At 30.4% G+C, this 17,170-nt stretch overlaps 1 protein-coding gene across 1 annotated transcript in view; it reads right to left on the reverse strand.

Moving 5' to 3' along the window:
- The window catches only part of LOC141534585 (uncharacterized), a 348,478-nt gene that overhangs the window by 242,395 nt on the left and 88,913 nt on the right, over positions 1-17,170 (reverse strand). The window contains exons 2-4 of the mRNA XM_074254017.1: positions 13,096-13,548; positions 8,625-8,945; positions 69-941 (exon numbers count right to left, since the gene is read on the reverse strand). Coding sequence (XP_074110118.1) covers positions 69-941; positions 8,625-8,945; positions 13,096-13,548 — 1,647 coding nt within the window. The remainder of the gene's footprint in view (positions 1-68; positions 942-8,624; positions 8,946-13,095; positions 13,549-17,170) is intronic.

Raw genomic sequence — 17,170 nt, forward strand, 5'->3', positions numbered from 1 at the left:
TTCGAAATCAGTATATTCATTAATTGCATGATATAAGTCAAATTGCCAATTAAAAATGTTTTACTTACTGACAAAGTAAATGTCGTCGATAATTTTATAATTTGATGTAATTTGAGTTGGTCCATTGTTGAATTCTTTTTGATTTTCCGGTACTAACGAATTGTAACTGAAAAATTCACTATTTGGTGGAGTATCTTCTTTAGGCACTCTCACGTAGAAAATTTCTCTAGAATTTACAATTTCTTTACTTTCTTTATGAGACTCTTCATTTATATCAAAATTGTCGCTACTATTATAATAAGGATCATTCGGGGTGATTGCAAACCTAGTATCTACGAATTCGATTTTCAGTTCATTAAAGCTGTAAGTAAATTCATCATTCTCTTTATTCAAGTCAAATATTGATTTTCGAATTTTCTGAATTTTAGTTTTGTTCCGCACAGCTGATTCTTTTTGTGAATGAATAATTATACCATTCTCAGTTATTTCAGATGTCACAAGGTTGTTATTTTGTTGACCAATATGAGTGGCTTCTACTGCTGTGTCATCATAATTAAAGATATTTTCGTCAGCTACAAAATTAGATTGACGAAGAAAGGGTTTTAAGTAATTTGATATAGCGTATGGAAATTCATAATCGGTATAGGGATTGTATAATGCACGAAAGTGATGAATAATGTACGGTTTTGTCAACCGTTCTAAGAAAATATTTCTTTTTTCACTGATCTTTTGAATTCTAGAATTTAAAAAGTGCTCTGTTAATAACCTGAGTCTATCACTTTGACTTGATTTTTGATTTTTTTTTTTAATATCTTCGTAAGGTCGTACATAGTAATCAGAACGATAAAATATTTGAGGAATTTTTTTTGTCTGAGAATCAGAGTTAAAGAATCTGTTAATTTTATTGATATCCAAGTCCTCTAGCTCATTTAGTGATGTATCTGCAAATAAAAAATTCTGAAATCAAAATTTGTAATGGTCAGAAAATATGAGAAACTCTACCATTTTGTAGGTGAGATCAAAGAAAAAAAAAATCTGGAAAACGGTTGGCCCTAAAGGCCATCCCGGCAACTTCCAGACAGTTCCATGCTTAAGCGCGTAAAATTGCACTTAAGATATTTTTGAGCTATTCGAGCTCAAAGACAGTTTATGTGTTATTGTGAGCTCTCCGCGCTCAAAGAGCTGACATTCTTAGCATTTGAGCTCTTTGAGCTCTAAAGTCAAGTTGCAGTTTGGGAAAGAGTATTTTTTTTAATTCAAATTCTAAATGAATGAACTGATTTTTTCGCGGTTGGCAGCGTTCCACGTAGTATTTCAAATTCTATGATATACTTTTAAACACGAACTGATCAAACCAAAGGTTTTATCAAAATTTGAAAAATTCACTTTTTCCGAATTTTTTCGACAACGATAACCAGCGGAGTCCCACTCAGATGGGCAATTTGGTTTGAGGTTTTGCAGTGCTACCGTACTGAAAATAATTGATTAAAACGTATTGTTGGTATCATTGACGATCTGAGCACCCTCTATAACTTCTATAATGAATCGCAAACGCCCGCCTAGCTTCCCGCCATTATTTATTTTCATATTGTCACGTGTTGGATTCACAGAACGTTGACATTAGTGGAGTTGAGGTTATAAATTGTTTGTTGATACTCAAACTGAATGAATATCTTTTGTCATTCTTTTGTTTCTATCAGATAAGAATTAAAAATTCGTGAAAAATGGTGAACAAAGAAAAGTGCACGGCCCCGTTCTGTGATCACCAACAGGGCTCATCAGATTGTTCTTTTTTTGCATTTCCGATTTCTGACACAAGCAAGTGAGTCATTTGTTTATTTATAAATTAATTTTCAAGGAAAATTTCAGTAATTTAATTTACAATTTTGATTAATATTAAGTAGTAATTAAGCTACGGTCTAATTATGTAACTCGGTTAAAATATTTTAAACGAAATAAAATATTTTACTAAATTAAAAACAAATTTCTTTAGATGTATGGAGTGGATGAAGTCTTTAGGACAAAAGCCACTATGCTTTGCTCAGTTCGAAAATAAGCTGCGGAATCGATGGATTTGCAGTTGTCATTTTAAAGCCGAACACTGTATTGGAAAGGTCAAGAAGCAAACTACAAAAGACGCAGTTCCGCTGATACTTGATCCACGCACTGTTCCCCTCACCGACGATGATATGGAAAATATGAGAAAACAACCTCGGGCCATTCAAACATTCGGTAAGTACTCGTCATTACAAAATAACATTATTAATTACATGCTATAATTGTTGAACAATGTATAATTATTTATATATATGATTTATAGCTCGTAAAAAGCCTTTAGGAGAAGTCAAAAAACGTGTTCATGATGAGTTAAGTAATGAGCTTGATCCAGCAAGAAAAAGAGAGAAATCTTATCAGTCTTCTTCAGGTATAAACAATATTAGTAGTTTTTTTAACAATCATAATTATGGTTTTTTTTATATTATTTGTTGAATTATTTACTATCACAATAGATTTAATCAATAAAATAGTTAGGCATATAATTATTTAAGTTCATTTTATTTTCGGCTAGCCGAAAATTATACAGGGTGTCTCTGAAGTGGCGGGAGTAATTGTTGGGGTCGATAGAGAAAAAAATACTGAATCGAAAGTTCCTGAGCCAAAAATTTTTTTGGGCCATAGAATTTGAGTTATGAATTAAAAACGATAGCCAATCAGAAGCGCGCTATTCGAGAAATGAAAATGAGCGGGGAAGTAGAGGAGACGCGAGAGTGAGATGCTGCAATAGCAGCTTACTCGCTCACACAAAGCCGAGCATGAGAGGGGATTGTGACGCTATGAGCCGAGTACGTAAGTGTGAATGAGTGGATGTATGAGGTCGCAAGCGGACGGCTTAATGTATGAGTGTGTGTCCGTGTATCGCAGCATTATTGGAGGCGTTGTAACGCTGAATTAAAGCTAACCGGGTACTCTAAGACAGAGGAAAAAATTTTAATTTTTATTTTTATTCGAAAAAATTTAATAAAAAAATAAAAAGGCCCAAGATTTAACCAGACCCACAGAAACGGAGAGTAAATTTTTAATTCTCATTTATTTTGCTGGGGATTATTTTCAAATACAAAAAAAAAAAAGGCTAAGATTCAACTGGAATCCAAAAAGAGATGGATGAAAAAATTTTATTTTTTATTTTTAATCAGCAAAATTATTTTTCTTTAAAAAAGAGCCCAATCTCGACTGGAGCAAGAAAAAATGATTGAAAAATTTTATTATTAATTTTCAATCAACAAAATTATTATAAAAAAATAAATGGGCCCAAGTCTCAACCGGACCCAAACAAACGGATAAAAATTTTTATTACTTACTTAATTTGATGGAAATTATTTTTAAAAACGAAGAAAATTCCCAAGACCCGATCGGACCCAAAAAAAAATAATTAAAAGAATTTTTTCCTTATTTTCAATCACCAAAATCATGTTTCTTCAAAAAAAGGCCCAATCTCAACCGGACTAGAAGAAACTGATTGAAAAATTTTATTTTTTATTATTAATCGAGAAAATTATTTTGAAAAAAAAAATAGGGCCCAGAATCAACCGGACAAACAATGGACTTGAGTTCAATTTTTTTCTTAATTTATAATTTGACATTCTACCTGTTAATTCACCGATAGATAATTCTAATAAAAATATCAAAATTATTCGGACTTGAGTTCAATTTTTTTCTTAATTTATAATTTGACACTCTACCTGTTAATTCACTGATAGATAATTCTAATAAAAATATCAAAATTATTCGGACTTGAGTTCAATTTTTTCTTAATTTATAATTTGACATTCTACCTGTTAATTCACTGATAGATAATTCTATTAAAAATATCAAAATTATTCGGACTTGAGTTCAATTTTTTTTTAATTTATCATTTGACATTTCGCTTGTTGATTAAGTGATTAATAATTTTAATAATAATATCAAAATTATCAGGACTCGAGAGCGATTTTTTTTTAGTATATTTTTTTACATTTTACCTGTCAATTAACTGATAAATAATTTCAATTAAAATATCAAAATTATTCGGACTTGAGTTCAATTTTTTTTTTTAATTTATTAGTTGACATTTTACCTGTTAATTAACTGATAAATAATTTTAATAAAAATATCAAAATTATCAGGACTCGAGAGCGATTTTTTTTTCAATTCCTTATTTGACATTTTACCTGTCAATTAATTAAAAAATAATTTTAATTAAAATATCAAAATTATTGGGACTTGAGTTCAATGTTTGTTTTAATTTATTTTTGACATTTTACCTGACGATTAATTGAAAAATTATTTTACAGAATAATTCCCAGCAAAATAAATGAGAAATGAAAGTTTTCCATCCGTTTGGTTGGGTCCGGTTGAGTCTTGGGCAATTCCTTCTGTTTTCAAAAATTATTCCGAGCATAAGAAATAAGTAATAAAAATTTTCTATCTGTTCGTTTTGGTCCGGTTGAGTCTGGGGCCTATTTTCTTTTTTGAAATAATTTTGTCAATTAATAATTGATAATAAATTTTTTCAATCAGTTTTTTATCGTCTTGTCAAGATTAGGCTGATTTTTAAAGAAAAATAATTTTGCTGATTAAAAATAAAAAATAAAATTTTTTCATCCATCTCTTTTTGGATTCCAGTTGAATCTTAGCCTTTTTTTTTTTTTTGTATTTGAAAATAATCCCCAGCAAAATAAATGAGAATTAAAAATTTACTCTCCGTTTCTGTGGGTCTGGTTAAATCTTGGGCCTTTTTATTTTTTTATTAAATTTTTCGAATAAAAATAAAAATTAAAATTTTTTCCTCTGTCTTAGAGTACCCGGTTAGCTTTAATTCAGCGTTACAACGCCTCCAATAATGCTGCGATACACGGACACACACTCATACATTAAGCCGTCCGCTTGCGACCTCATACATCCACTCATTCACACTTACGTACTCGGCTCATAGCGTCACAATCCCCTCTCATGCTCGGCTTTGTGTGAGCGAGTAAGCTGCTATTGCAGCATCTCACTCTCGCGTCTCCTCTACTTCCCCGCTCATTTTCATTTCTCGAATAGCGCGCTTCTGATTGGCTATCGTTTTTAATTCATAACTCAAATTCTATGGCCCAAAAAAATTTTTGGCTCAGGAACTTTCGATTCAGTATTTTTTTCTCTATCGACCCCAACAATTACTCCCGCCACTTCAGAGACACCCTGTATTCTGAAACTGATGACTTTTATTCCAGATGCATATGTATGCAGCAAATATAAAAAAATATGTATTAGCAGACAATCTTTGAACAAGAAATGTTTGATCATCGGAAAAAAGAATCAAGATAATCAACACGAAGAACATAATACATTGCATGTACCGACGAATTATTACTTAACTTTTAAAAAAATATATAATAGTCTGAATAATAAATCATCTTCAGTAGTAGAAGATGTTTTAACGTCGATAGAAAAAGTGATCAGTTCTTATGACAAATAAATTTTATTCAACTGCGGGGCAGTAAAGGATTAATTGGTAGTTGTAAAGTTTTAATATAATTTGCATATTAATAAATTGTAAATATTAAATTCCGATAGAAATTTGACAATATTGAGAACTTATCATTTTTCGAACATAAAAAAAAAAATGTAATCATAATTTCTACTTATTTTACAATAAAAATTGTACATATTATTAAGACCATTTTGTAAATAAAAAAAATTCAATAAAATAATGGCTCTACTACGAAATTTCTTAAAGAAGTATGAGCATTTAATTTTCTTTTAATTGTAACACTTTAATTAGTCGAGCAAGTATGAATTTTTTTTTCTTAAAATCATCTTTAATATATTTACTTTCAACTATTAGTTTTTTCAAAAAATTTATGGATAATTGTTTATCCAATTAAATGTAATTTATGAACAAAGACTAATATTGATAATCTATTGTGATAATCACGATTAAATTTTTATAATATATGAAACAGTTGAGTATAAAAGTATGCTAATTTTTCACGATCGTCCTTCAATTTTAGAAGCAAAGCTACGATTGACGAATAAAAAAATCATCGAAGAACTTGGATTATCTGATAAAGAGGTAACACCGACAGTGCTCAAAGTGATTAATTACGGTAGAGAACAAGAGAAATCGAAATTACGACACATTAATTCATTGAGCAAAAAAATCATGGCCCAAAAGAAAAGGAAAAAGACTAACGGATGTTCAGATGTTTTAAAAGCAATAAAATCTGATGAGCTCCGTAATTTAGTCGAAATAAATTTAGACAGCCAGAAGAGAACTTCACCTAAAGGACTTCGCTACTCACCGAAACAAAAAATGTTAGCACTTTCATTGTTGAAGCGCAGCACTCGAACTTACCGATACATGGGGAATTATATAAAGCTACCGTCGAAGCAAACAATTCAGCGGGAACTTTCATAAATTACAGTCAAACCCGGTAAGAATGAAGTTATCCTCAATGCTATTAAGCGGAAAGCATTAACTTATGATAAAAAACCAAAAGTAGTTTTGGTTTGCGACGAAACCACTTTAAAGCATTGAATCACCTATACAGAAGGTGAAGAATCAATAAGTGGTTATTGTGATGATGAAAATGGGAAACGGCCTAATAAAATGATTGGTTCAGTCCTTCTCTTCATGATAGTTTTTATTGATAAAGACAAGCCGTACAAGCAACCAATTTCGAACTATTTATCTGGAAAAGGTGTTTCTTCGGAAAATTTAAAGAAATTAATTACATCAACTGTTCTTGGTCTGTTCAAATGTAACCTTAACGTCGTTGGTTTCGTTTCAGATCAAGGTTCCACTAACAGAGCTGCTTTGAATCTGTTAAAACGTGAGACTGATGGGGGAGAAGAAGGTGTTTTCTTTAAAGTTCCCGGGATCGATATAAAAATTTTTATTTTCGCTGATACTGCTCACCTCGTAAAAACAATAAGAAATAGAATTTTAGCCTTAGAAAAATTTAGCCAAGTTAATAGCTCAGTCTGAAATCCTTACTGGAATTCAACATGGACGATAAGCTGATTACTCAGGCAGTTTGAATTCAAGGAAAATTTGATTAATCAAAACTTTTGGTTGAAAAGAAAAGCTGCTGTGATACTTTAATAAATTAAGCAACCAAAATTTAAAAATAAATTATTTATTGAAGTCAGGCTTAGGAACGGGGAAATTCTGATTCCCAGCAAGGTACACTGTAAAGTGTATTGCGAATTTTGAAATCATTGTAAATTAGAGTCAAGTGTTTTTAGTAGATTTCATAGAAATCTAACTATTGCATTAGTCCTCATGACGGAACTTTAAAAAAAATTTTGCTATTTTCTGACTTAACTCGATGAGCTACGTCAGAAAATACGTATGGTTCAAAAGTTTCTATATGGGGCATTCCATGCCAAATCACCGAGGTTTTGGCCCGACCCCATTCGATTTCGCTGAAAATTTTTTCATCATTTTCTACCCTACCAAAGACATTTTTCTGAATTTTTTCAGATTTTTTGACCCAACCCAAAAAACGTTACGAATTTTTGGAAAAAAAAACGCTCTTTTTTTAAATTGCTGTAACTTTAACACAAATTGACCTTTTGGCACTTTTTTTTTTTGAAAAATTTTGTTCTTAATTGTAGTTTTCAGAAAAAAAAATTTTTTTTTTTGAGGTCACGATTTATAAAATATTTCAGTTTTTTCAACAAATCCGTGATTTTTTCAAGGTCCGAAACCTTCGATTCTAAATTTTTTTGTCTTAAAAAAAAACTTCAATTAATACTCTATTTAACCTTGCCATTCCGAAGTTGTGCCCACTTTACCCTATATATTTTTTTTCAATTAAAAAAATAAAATGTTTGAAAATTGGATTATTTTACAAAAAATAGCATCAAATTTATTTTGGATCCCCCGTAAAACCTCAGAGGTTGTATATCATTGAACCAATACAACATAAATTGTATAAGTATATAAGATTAACAGTATTTTATTTAAGTATAGTGTTGTACATTGAATTAAATCTTAATGTTATTTCTATTTTCCTCGACTCAATGATTATTTTCTCAGTTTCTTAATCGTACTTAAAACAACGAATGCGTAATTTTCGGCAAAATCAACAATCACTATACATTCATTTTCTTGTAAAGATTCTTTCAACTGTCTTAAGTATGCTGCTTGCTCTTTTGCAATAAAATTATGTCATAAAAGAGCTTTAAATTTTTTACCGAAATCATCAACAAAATCATTTGTATTCTTGATTGTAGTTTCGAGAGTTACTCGTGGAGTAGAAACCCATTGTTTTTACTAAATATTATCAACTTCACTATTGTCCATCTGAGTTAATAAAAGTTTTTTCATATTCTCGACACCTAGACAATAACAACAATTGTTAAAAAAACACTCATCTGATGGTTTTTGACATACGATAGCTCTCAAACAATCATTGTAGGTTTTTAATGATAAATCTGACCCTTCAGTTAATCGTGAAAAGTTGCCGTCTGTTGAAGATATGAATAAAAATATATCAAGTAAATAAAATCAATTTTAAATGTTCTGAATAATGATTGTGATTATTAAGTAAGTTATATCAAAACTGTCAATTCTGTTTCTGCTTGTTTTAACTTACCTAAGATTATCAATTTAATATTTTGATGAATAGAGCAAATACAAACTGTGTGAGTGCCACATCCGCCAGCTAAAATACAATGCTTTGGACGCAAAGATGCAAAAGATGAAAATCCAATTTTTATTTTGGGATATCTTGATTTAAGAATTTTATGCAACTCTTTTAAATTACTAAGCACTAGACGTTTCTGACATTGAACTTTAGTACCATTATCGTTACGTACTGGAATGAAATCTTTTTTTCCTGGCATCATACTACTCATTTCATCGTCATTATAAAAATTTGTAACAGATGACACTACTTCATTAGACAGCTCACGGCCTATAAATTTGATTACATCAAAAGATTTATAAAAATTTTTATGTTAATAACACCGACACACAAAAAAAAAATGGAATGTAATTTGGACCGGACCTACCTACCGACATGTTTTTCGACCTGCTGAATCCGAATTTCAAGTCTGTTTGGTCCGGTCACCCTTCAGTTTTAAGTAACATGCAAAAAATCTCAAAAAAAGGATAAAACTTGCAAAAAACTGCAGTCACAGCAATGAAAAAATTTTTGTGGACCCGGATCACGTATGATTTTGCTGTATTTCAATTAACTCAATCTAAATCAAAAAGTTCATTGGCCCCGTGAGCTGTCCAAATTAAAAAAAAAAAAAAAAACGAAAAGTAAAAAAAAATGGCAATAAATCACGAAAAATTGAAGTTTTTTAAATAAAAATTTTTTTAGACCCAGGTTGAGTATGATTTTCATGTATTTTATTTCGCTGAGTTTGAATCTGAAGTTTTCTTACCCCGTTAACATTTTAAAATTAAGAAAAACCTCAAAAAATCGAGAAAGTTACAATCAAAAATATGAAAAAAAAAATCTATAAAACATGATTAAATACTTTTATTATATTTTTTCACGCATTAAATACAAGTTAAAAATCTGAAAATATGAACAATTGTAATATCTTTAAAAAATGTCGTATATCTATAATAAAGAGAACGATTTTTTTGAATTTCAAACTGTTCTTCGTTGGTATCGAACTCTTTTGTTTTCAAACGATGTACGCAGTGGATTTTTCTTCCGTTTGTTATTATCTCTTGGCATATCTCTCTTCTTGTAATGGTATAATTTCCAGTAGCCAAGTTTCTCACTACTGAAGAACTGCAGTCGCTTGATAACGATGTCTGCGGGCCTGTTTTCTCACCCTGACCAGACGCCGATACTGGGTTTCTGAATCCTTGCATCGTAATGTGCTCATCACTTGTATCTGCCATGACGGCACATACGCCGTTAACCCAGGGACTTTGCCAGATGTTTTTGTTGCCCACCGTTACCACGTGGAGGTGCCCTGGTTGCAGGCACAAGCGATCATATAGGATTTTTAATAGGCAATTTTTAGGATTGCCTAAGAATGGAGCTGAATTACTGGGTCAAGACTCATAGGAAGAAATTTGTTGGCTAAAGAAGCATCATCTGCCTTTTATCGTATTAGAAAAGAAGAGTTTCGAGAATTAATTACAAAAGACGATGATAACTCGATGGTGTACTGTTGCGATATAAAAGGCTTAGTTGATCAATTGAAATCTTCCATCTAAAAAGAAGATGAATAGAGACTCTTAATAAATTCATCAACAAGGAGTCTCAAAGCTGCATTACTTTATATTGGGAACGAATTAGCGCAGATCCCAATAGCTCATTCGACTAAACTAAAAGAGACCTACGAAAACTTCTATATGGTATTGTATAAAATAAATTATTCCAAACATCAATGGAAAATCTGTGACCTGAAAGTTGCAACGCTTCTTTTAGGTCAACACTTGGGATTTTCAAAATATCCCTTTATTAGATAATGAAAAAAGCGAAAATTACAGGAGATTAGTAGAAGAATTGGTGACAAATTTCAGAAATTTAGGTTGTTTAATGAACTTCAAACTACACTTTATGGATTCTCACATTGATCATTTTCCTGAAAATCTTGGAGACTACAGTGAAGAACAGGGAGAACGATTCCATCAAGACAAAAGTGAGATGGAGACTAGATATCGAGAAAATTGGAATATTAATATGATGACAGATTATTGCTGGACACTTAAAAGGGATATACTAAGAGATAATAACAAACGGAAGAAAAATCCACTGCGTACATCGTTTGAAAACAAAAGAGTTCGATACCAACGAAGAACAGTTTGAAATTAAAAAAAAATCGTTCTCTTCATTATAGATATACGACATTTTTAAAGATATTACAATTGTTATGTCGTGGCTTACAACGACATTTTTCCTTTTTATAAATTTATTTTTAAAATACATTTTTTTTATAATCTTATTTTATGGTTTCTTCGAATTTTATTTCAAAGCATAAAATTCGAGAAACATTAAACGAGGAAAATATTAAGAGTCTCGTCCGGTCTCTCTAAAGAATTTTTCCGTCATTAGTCAGTTTCGAATGCTTTAAAAGATAAAAAAATCCTAAGTACACATTAAGGGGAGTTTTATTGCCTTAGTACTGCATAGCTTCACTGACGCTTGGAAAGGTTTTTAAAATTATTTTCTAAATAAGATAACCTTAGGAAAAGAATGTAACTTACAATTTTAAAAATAAAATAGTTATATAACAATGAATCATAAATAATATTTAAGATAGACTAATAGTTATGAATTTTAAATAATAATAAATAATTAAATAATAATAAATTTTAAATAATAGTAAATAATAAAATAATGATTATTTATTAGATAAGATTATTTGTAAGATAAGATTATTTAATAAGATTATTTGTAACTAAATAATAAATAATAATAAATATTTAAATAATCACAAAAATTTTAATGATAATTAATAAAAATTATTAAATAATAATAAATAAGTAAACAACAACAAATAGCTATAAAAGATAAAATACTTTTAAAATAATAAACAATTAGATTAAATAAATTATAATAAATAATTACTTAAATAACTAACAATAGATAGTTTGTTCGAATAATTATAGAAATGACCAATATAAATAAGAAATAATAACTATTAATTAATTAAAACGAATTATTTAATAACATTAAACAAAATGTAAATGACTTAGATAACATAAGAAAATGTATGTGTGTATTGTGTGTGCATGTAAATGTGCTTACGTACACGCCTATACATAGATGCACGTATAGTCTATAAGTTAGAGAGAGAAAGGGACAGCGTGCCCTCTGGGCCTGAAGAGGGGAATTCAGGCGAACATCTTCGGAAAAGCCGAAAGAGAGGGTAGAATCCAAGGGAAATAGGCCGCTAATTGGTTGCTGTTTTCCCCCAAATAGTAATTTTTCAAAACCCCAAATTCGAGGCCCTGAGATCTTCGCATGAACTCACTCTCTTCGTCCTCCAGAACTCGCCCAGTGCGGATCACCAACTAACTTGTAAAATTCAGTGGTTGTTCACTTGAATATAAAGTATAATTTAATGTAAAATCAGTGTTAGCGGAATTTAAATAATACCGAAGTAGTTGAATTAGTTCCAAACCAACGGCTCAATTCTGCGGACTCATTCAGGCAGAATTCAAGGTTTAAAAAATCATTTAATTAAATTAAAAGTAAAATTCTGTAACACGGCGAGTAAAATCCCGATAACGTTGAGCCAATTAATTTAATAAAATTAATTGTATTTAAGAGAAAAATTAAAATAGTTTTGTAATATTAAACCTTGTTCTTTTATATATCGAATAAATAGTTAAATTTTAAATATTATTAAAAATCGTTTCGATAATATTATCCTTAGCAAACCTTCTGAGTCCCGGTCTAGAAGCTTCGGCTTGGACCAAAAATAAATAAATAAATTACGTTAACAATTTTGGACGTAACACAATTGTTCATATTTTCAGATTTTTAACTTGTATTTAATGCGTGAAAAAATATAATAAAAGTATTTAACCGTGTTTTAAAGATTTTTTTTTTCATATTTTTGATTGTAACTTTCTCGATTTTTTGAGGTTTTCCTTAATTTTAAAATGTTAACGGGGCAAGAAAACTTCAGATTCAAACTGAGCGAAATAAAATACATGAAAATCATACTCAACCTGGGCCTAAAAAAATTTTCATTTCAAAAACTTTAATTTTTCGTGATTTATTGCCATTTTTTTGGATTTTTCGTTTTTTTTTTTTTTTTTTTTAATTTGCACGGCTCACGGAGCCAATGGACTTTTTGATTTAGATTGAGTTAATTGAAATACACCAAAATCATACGTGATCCGGGTCCACAAAAATTTTTTCATTGCTGTGACTGCAGTTTTTTGCAAGTTTTGTCCTTATTTTGAGATTTTTTGCATGTTACTCAAAACTGGAGGGTGACCGGACCAAACAAACTTGAAATTCGGATTCAGCAGGTCGAAAAACATGTCGGTAGGTAGGTCCGGTCTAAAGTACATTCCACTTTTTTTTTTGTGTGCCGGTGTAATTAAGTAGCTAATTAATTTGCAGTTTATTATCTTACCAGTTTTTTTTACAGGTACTGATAATATTCCGTCAGCAGCTACAAGGTTTTTCGCTACTCGTATCATATGCTCACTTGCACACATTACTTCCATAATCTTATGATCACTCCGACTTGATAGTAGAAGAGTCAAAATTTGGACGCGCGTAGATCTGCTTGTACTTTCATCGTTAAATTTATCTCTTAAACTGTTTATGATTCCAGTAGCATCTGCACTTCTGAATTCATCATTTACTTGAGTTTTTACTCGTAATCCTTTCCGCAAATTTCGAGCTACACAAGAAACTTTATCATTTAGATACGTGTCAAAGGTTCTCCTTTTTGCAGAGACTGGATATTGATTTAATATCGCTAACGCTTCATTAATGGTCAGTAGAGTAATACTGAGACTTAATTTAGACAATGATGAACTACTTTGCTGGGCAAGTAATTCTTGGCCACTTGATGGTGGTTCTGGAAAAACAGAGAAATTATGAACTGAAACAAATCAAATACTTAAGATGTATACCTAACGTAACAGGATCTGGTGGTTCATCAACATGAATTGGTTTGTCATCTAAATTTTTATTAGTTTCAAAGCTCTCATTAGGTTCATCATCAGTTTCGTCAGGTGCGCAGCTTCGGCACACTGCTTCAGTAATTTTTTGTAACAACCACTACATACACGATCACTGGTAGATAAACCGAAGTGAACAATCAATTACTCAGGCAGACCGCGCAAATATGACTTTTTATTGTGTTTATCGAGATTCAATGGATTACAGCAACGATTGAAAAATTTCGGCATAATGAATTTCTTCGACAAGAGAAATTAATTTTGAATAGTCGTTATTTACTAACTAATCGTCGGTTATTCTTAATACACTTAAAATTGATAGAACCATCAACAAGGCACGACAAAAACATAAACGTCATTCAGAAAACATAACCTTAATAAAATTTAGAAAAAATAAAAAATCATCTACATTATCGACGGCCCATTTTTTTAGACTTGTCCACAATATAAACTGTTGGTAAAAAATTCATTTAAATTTTGAAAAATCTATTGCATTCAATCTCTGAGGTTTCACGAGGGATCCAAAATGAATTTGATACAATTCTTTGTAAAATAATCCAATTTTCAATAATTTTATTTTTTCAATTAAAAAGAAATAATATATTTACATAAGGTAAAGTGGGCACAACTTTGGAATGGCAAGGTTGAATAAAGTATTAATTGAAGTTTTTTTTAAGACAAAAAAATTTAGAATCGAAGGTTTCGGACCTTGAAAAACTTACGGTTTCATTGGAAAAACTGAAATATTTTATATGTCGTAACTTCAGAAAAATTGTTTGTATTTTCTTCTAAAAACTACAATTAACAACAAAATTTTTCAAAAAAAAAAAAAAAAAAAGTGCCAAAAGGTCAATTTGTGTTAAAGTTACAGCAATTAAAAAAAAAAGCGTTTTTTTTTTTTCAAAAGTTCGTAACTTTTTTTGGGTTGGGTCAAAAAATCTGAAAAAATTCAGAAAAATGTCTTTGGTAGGGTAGAAAATGATAAAAAATTTTCAGTGAAATCGAAGGGGGTCGAGCGAAAACCTCGGTGATTTGACATTAGGGTGCTTTTTTTTTCCAACTATTTTTTTTTTTTCGGTCCCATCGTGAAATTTTGTTGCAAGTACCCAAAAAAAAAATACCTTGAAAGTTTGGGCCCTTAATATTAGTATTAAGACCTCGACCCAGGCGTTTGAAGATTTCCCCTTAAAAAAACACAGAAACTTTGGCTTCTTCATGTTTAAATTTCTATAGCTCGGTGGCATTTCATAGTATCGCTTCGACTATGGACGAGTTTTTTTCAAAATTGAATGCTTTACAAAAGTGTCTATTGCGGCCAAGTCGTCACTCGAACCAGGGAGGTAGTACAGGCCTCTAAACTTGATTTTTCCATGAAATTCGCGTTTTTTCGCAGTTATCTCGAGAATAACAAGAGCTACAAAAAAAATGGGGGCGACAAACTTTTACGAAATTTAATTTCCTACAAAAAAGGTCCTAAGCACCAAGTCGCTAAAATCAATATTTCCGGAGATATTTAATGATAAAGTTTTGGTAATTTAAAATTTTTATCGAAAATCATGTCAAATTATAAAAAATATATATTTTTTTTTATTATTCATCACTACTTTCTTAACTAACTACTTTTTTTTAAAAATGGAACGATAAAAAAATTTAAATAGTCGGAAATATGTCAAATATAAAAATTATATTAATAAGCTTGATAACAAAAAATTTTTTATTTCACTTCTGTTTGACTGTATTGTAATTTCGTACATGGCGGGTGCTCTGAGCGATGGTTTTGGACTGTCTGAAAAATTTTTTGCCTCTCCTGTTCATTATTGGTCAAACCTTGATTTAATTTTTCAGCTAGTGCTACTCCTTGCTCGGCAATATCATTTACTACCTTCAAGTTGCAAAATGTTTTAAGACACTGTTAATACTCGTAATTAGTTTCCCATGTATTTGGTTCTGAATGTAAAAATCCATAAGGAAGATCAAATTGTTCAAAGATAAATAATGAATTTTTGGTCACAAAATCACTAATGTTTTTATCTATCATCGAAGTTATTGCACTATAGGCCACTGTGTAACGTTTACTAGCTTTTTCAACGACTATTGTGCTATTAATTTTCTCTACAATTTTTAATTTTTCTTCTCGTGAAACTGTTTTATCAAAAAGAACCAATCCAACAAGCTGCTGATGTAAATACCACAAATGCCTGCATAATTTATCCAATGCTGCATTTGCTACATCAAGATGAATGTCTATATTGAATGAGATTTTTTACTAATTCCAAATCTGAATTGGGTGCTTTTATCGCATTCGGAGCTATGAACCAGAATTTAACATAGAATAATACGGTAAAAACACAAATCTTACGTAAATCATTCACTTTTTTGATTGAAATTTTGAATTGTCTGCGAAACATAAATTTTCAAACAGTAGAGAGCTTTTGAAAGCCATTTTGCATGATGACAGGCACCAGGAGCTGTAAATTTAACTTCATGACTTTCTCCGCCACCCAAAAATATACTTTCAGCTTCAAAAACTCTTTGTAGTCATCTCATGGATGATGATTCTAATTAGATTAAAGAATAAATAATTTAAAATTAATACAGAGTAAATAAATTGATCATTTGAAAAACCGTAAAATTATGATCTTCAATGAAATCCAGTAAATCTTGTTTTTTATCGTTTAATATATCTGCTATAAGTTCGTCAATGATGCCAATTTCGTACCCTGATGTATCAATTTTTGTCCAATGATCTCGAAATCTTTTGAAAATTGGTACAGATGGACCATTCGTAACAGGCCAAGCTACTTCTGCCACATTTTTCAACATTAATTCCGATGTATGATGGCGACAAGCTAGATACAACAAATCACGACCAATCATTTTTTCAAATATAGCACAAGCACCATTTACATCACCTGAACAGTTTATTTTAATTATTAAATTTAAATTAAACAACGAAATCTAAAATTGAATTTGTTAAATTACTTATTCATAAAAGCTTTTGTTATCAAAAATCTTTGTTGCTTTAATTTGCCGGACACATTTGAAACATTACATAAACAAAAAAAAAATTAGCAAATATTTGTAAATCATTTTGGAAGACTTTACTCAGCTATTAGCTTTTTGAAATTGAAGCATAATTTATTTATTAGAATAGAAAACGCAAAGTAGAAAAAAGGTTTTTACAATGGTTAAAACTACATTCTCGGGTTAAAAAAATTACAAAAACATTAATCATTAAAATTACTTAGACAAAATAAAAATTTACCAGTATTTGAACTAGTTGTATCGAAACACATCGCTTTGATTTGATCACAAAGATCCTATTCAGTTAATGTGTTGAATATGGCTGAAGCTTGTCTCGATCCAGTGCCATCAGAAAGAAACGGAGCTTCTAGAATTCTTGAAGTATGTGTTCCAGAAATATGTATTGCCAATCGTTCTGCTTTCAATGTGCCATAACCTGTAGGAAGTTTCTTATCATCCCAGTGAACTACAAGAGATTCGTCATCTTCTTTCTTC

This window comes from Cotesia typhae, unplaced genomic scaffold, assembly GCF_013202065.1.
Source record: "Cotesia typhae breed Kobodo isofemale line unplaced genomic scaffold, CoteBio_Ctyphae scaffold_13, whole genome shotgun sequence".
NCBI classification, from domain to species: domain Eukaryota; kingdom Metazoa; phylum Arthropoda; class Insecta; order Hymenoptera; family Braconidae; genus Cotesia; species Cotesia typhae.